The sequence below is a fragment of the Fopius arisanus genome, unplaced genomic scaffold, assembly GCF_000806365.1.
Source record: "Fopius arisanus strain USDA-PBARC FA_bdor unplaced genomic scaffold, ASM80636v1 scaffold00083, whole genome shotgun sequence".
NCBI lineage: Eukaryota > Metazoa > Arthropoda > Insecta > Hymenoptera > Braconidae > Fopius > Fopius arisanus.
This window is the reverse complement of record NW_011887822.1, coordinates 117504-121083: the sequence shown is the minus strand read 5'-3', so window position 1 is coordinate 121083 and position 3580 is coordinate 117504. Positions and strand designations below refer to the sequence as shown.

The 3580-nt window shown below is 39.6% G+C and overlaps 1 protein-coding gene across 2 annotated transcripts in view; it reads left to right on the top strand.

Moving 5' to 3' along the window:
• The window catches only part of LOC105270276 (homeobox protein SIX1), a 10152-nt gene extending 7137 nt beyond the window's left edge, over positions 1-3015 (top strand). For both annotated transcript variants that reach the window (XM_011311110.1, XM_011311109.1), the window contains exons 4-5: positions 2031-2478; positions 2636-3015. In XM_011311110.1, coding sequence (XP_011309412.1) covers positions 2031-2478; positions 2636-2923 — 736 coding nt within the window. In that variant the 3' untranslated portion in view covers positions 2924-3015. The remainder of the gene's footprint in view (positions 1-2030; positions 2479-2635) is intronic.
• Positions 3016-3580: the final 565 nt, after the last annotated feature.

The window sequence follows — 3580 nt, the reverse complement described above, 5'->3', positions numbered from 1 at the left end:
CCAAAAAAAATCATTAATATCTCATACCAATCCCACCCCACCATGACGAGATAAAAATGGTCCAGTGCCGAATGAATTGAATCGCTTGATTAATTGAAATCGCTTGATACTCCCCGAATAATTTACACCGATAATAATCACGGTCAAGTGTGATATGACAAATAACCGTGCATTAGGGAATAGATTTTAAAGTGGGAGGGTAAAATTGTAACTAGAGACGCCCTTTAACGACGATCTAATAATACTGGGTCTCGCGTTTCTAACGTTCTCAACACGCGTGCCGTCGGCAATCGGATCTCTCTCTGGTGTTACCCATAATACATTTAAACTTCAGCTCATGTATACGTGTAGCCCAGAAATAGATACGAAATTTTAAAGTCTGAGTTGGAGGGAGAGGGACCTACACCGCGATTCATCAATTTTATCCCATTTTGTACCAATTTTTTCCCATTTTTTATCACCGAATGTTGACTAATTGATTTTTTTTCACTCCAATGAATAACAATTGGAACATCTCCACCCACATTTTTCTATTTATCACCTGCAGGGACTTATGACCCCGAGAATAACCCGACGAATAATTAATTGATCCCATTAAAATACCCGTTGAAAAATCATAGATAAATTAAATTCCTCAACCTGATGATTATCACCGTGTGATTCCGCCGATGTTCCACCGAGTTTATCGTCATTCCGTTCACTCATTCAAACTCACCGATAGCATCATCCCTCCCACATTAAAAAAGACCAGTCGCTCATAAAAATTCAATCACCACGAGTACCAAAAATTCCATAATTCAAATAATAATCCTAAAAAAAATCCCGGATAATCATCATCATTATCCCCATCTTCAAAAATTCACCAACCCTCCACTCCAATTAATTAATTAACCAGCTGATAAATTCCGATGGAGAGAGAGAAGAAAAAAGAAAATGAGAAAAAACGGGCTAAGATAATCGTTAAACCAAAACCCGTAAAAACGCCAGGAATATTCAATTACAAAATAGAAATTTGGAGTTATTGGGGACTCAGGGTGACACCTGTGGATGCATTTTAGCCCCAGGTGGTCACATCATCGAGAGAATATGCGTTAAATATTTCACGAAAAAAGAGAAAACCCAGGGAGAATCGTAAACTCAATTTAGCTGTGCGGACCCTCCACGGTGGTGAACAATCTTTTTAGATAGCAAGGGGTTATCGTTAACCGCTTGTTTTACAAGTCGTTTTCCACCTCAATTTGTTTCCCCCAACACCTGTATTATTTTTCATATTTATCAGTCGAAAAAAAAAAAAAACCCACGAGTACTCGAGAAATTAACTGAAAAAATCCCAGAATAACGGACGTAATGGAAAAATCCACGAGAAAAATTCCAGAAACTATTCAAACAACAGTTGGAGTTTGGATAAACGATTAAAGCGGTTTTTCATTATTTTTATTTAGTTTATTTATCCCCCCCTAATTTTTTGGTGCCACCCGTTGCATCCGGGGGGGCCCATATAATCCAAACGAGGTGTCCACCAGGTATGCCTTATCCCGAGTCAAGATCTACGTAGTAAATTTGTCGTGTAGCCTCTTGGGGCCACACTCAGCTTCTCTTATTTTTCCCTTATTTTTCATTCATTTTAATTTTTTGTCGTCAAGACGCCTTTTATTTCCTTGGCGTTTTTTTGATTAGAATTCTTGACGCATCTCGAAAGACATGTTTATCGCCCCCTCATGATTATCCGATTTTGCCACCTTTCTTATTCCAACCTGAATATCTATTTTTTTTTTCTCCTCTCCATCGACGAAATAACAAGTGGCGGCAATTTTTTCCACCGGTTTATGCTTCACTCCAGCGAAATTTTATTAATCGTCTGGTGTATAAATTAAATCCTGCGCTTGGTATTTCTCGGATTTATCCGATTGATAAGAGAATCCGTGGGATTTTCATTTCGTTTCGCGGTCTGAACGACGATTTGCCATTTTTTTAGGCTTCCGAATGAAAACCGCGGAATCATTAAAATGGAATTTACACTCTGATTTCAGTGGACAGCGAGAGGGAAAAGAGCAAGGAACGAATCTCTGTGACTCAAGTAGCGAGAGTGGAGATGATACTAAAAGACAATCTGTCAATCAACAGCCACCACCTCAGACCTCATCCTGCGCTGTACAACAGCAGCAATCCCAATCCCAACAGCGTATGGTAGATCATCAACAATCATCGAGTATGTATCAACTACCAGCACCAGTAACAGTATCATCCCCCCACTCCTATCACCAGAGTCATGGCCACACACCGACTCATCACATGCACCACGACACAAGCAGCGAGAGTGGCGACGACAAGAGAAATCTCCATCATCAGCTCCAGCATCATCTCCAGGGACACAGTGGTCACAGTCTGATTCATCCAACTGCTACACTACCTCCCCCACCACCTAGCTGTGCCCAGCAGAAGAGCCAGCTGGATTACATGCAGTACTACACACCACAGGTAAGAATTGGTTGAACAATCCCTCCGATATTAATTACCAATTGAATAAAAAATTACTAAATCAATCAGTCCCTATTTGCCGTGACAATCAGAGAAATTATTCAGAGAAGAACAGTCAACTGAATTATCGAAACAATGAATAAACGATTGTTCACAGGATTACCTCATTGGCACCCCAACATCAGCGGACATTCAGAAATCCCTACCCCATACAGCGACATCAATGCAAATGGGCGCAATAGCACCAACAATGGGCGGTCTGAGTCCAATGGGACCATCAACAATGATACCAAACACGATGCAGAGTGTCAACAGTATGAACACAATGTCAATGAACGTTGGTATGGGTATGGGAGCATATCAGGGTATGGGCACGATGGGTATGACAACACCCCACGCTGGTTACCACAGTGGCCTAGTACTCGGTGATTATCACTCGTTGTGACCCTGGCCTCCGAGTACACCAGGTAAACGTAATCAGGAAAAGACTTAGTTGGCTTTGCGTATCATTTTTCAGTAAGTAAAAAAAAAAAAAAAGAAAAAAAAGAACAATCATATGAAATTCAATTCCAGAGATCAGGTAACGAGATTGACACTCGAAAAAAAAAAAGAAAATAAGTACTAATTCATGTCATGGCTTGACTTGATTCGCGATTTGAAATAATTATTTCAAGTATCGGAGACGATTTTATTTCGATCGAACTAAAAGAAAAACACCTGGGACACTTTTGTTACCCATAATATTTCAATTGAACGAGTTTTAATGTCAGGGCAATAATTAATTAATGACCCTTCATTATCTCCCACTGCTTGTTTTCTTGGTTCTGTAAATATGTAGATACTAGAATAAAATCATCATTATGTTGGTTAGAACGAAAGTGAAAAATGCGAGACAAACCCGGTTTTTCCCCCTCTCTAGATCAGCACAACCGTTCGTGCATAGTGAAGTGCATATATAGAGGTTTAATAATCATAGTAATTATTGATTTTATCTGTAAATAGTTGACTATACTCGTAAATCGAAGGTTTAAACAGAGAATAAGTGTCCGAGGGACGAAACAGGGTAGACCATATACGATTGGCCAATCCATTTCATTGATTT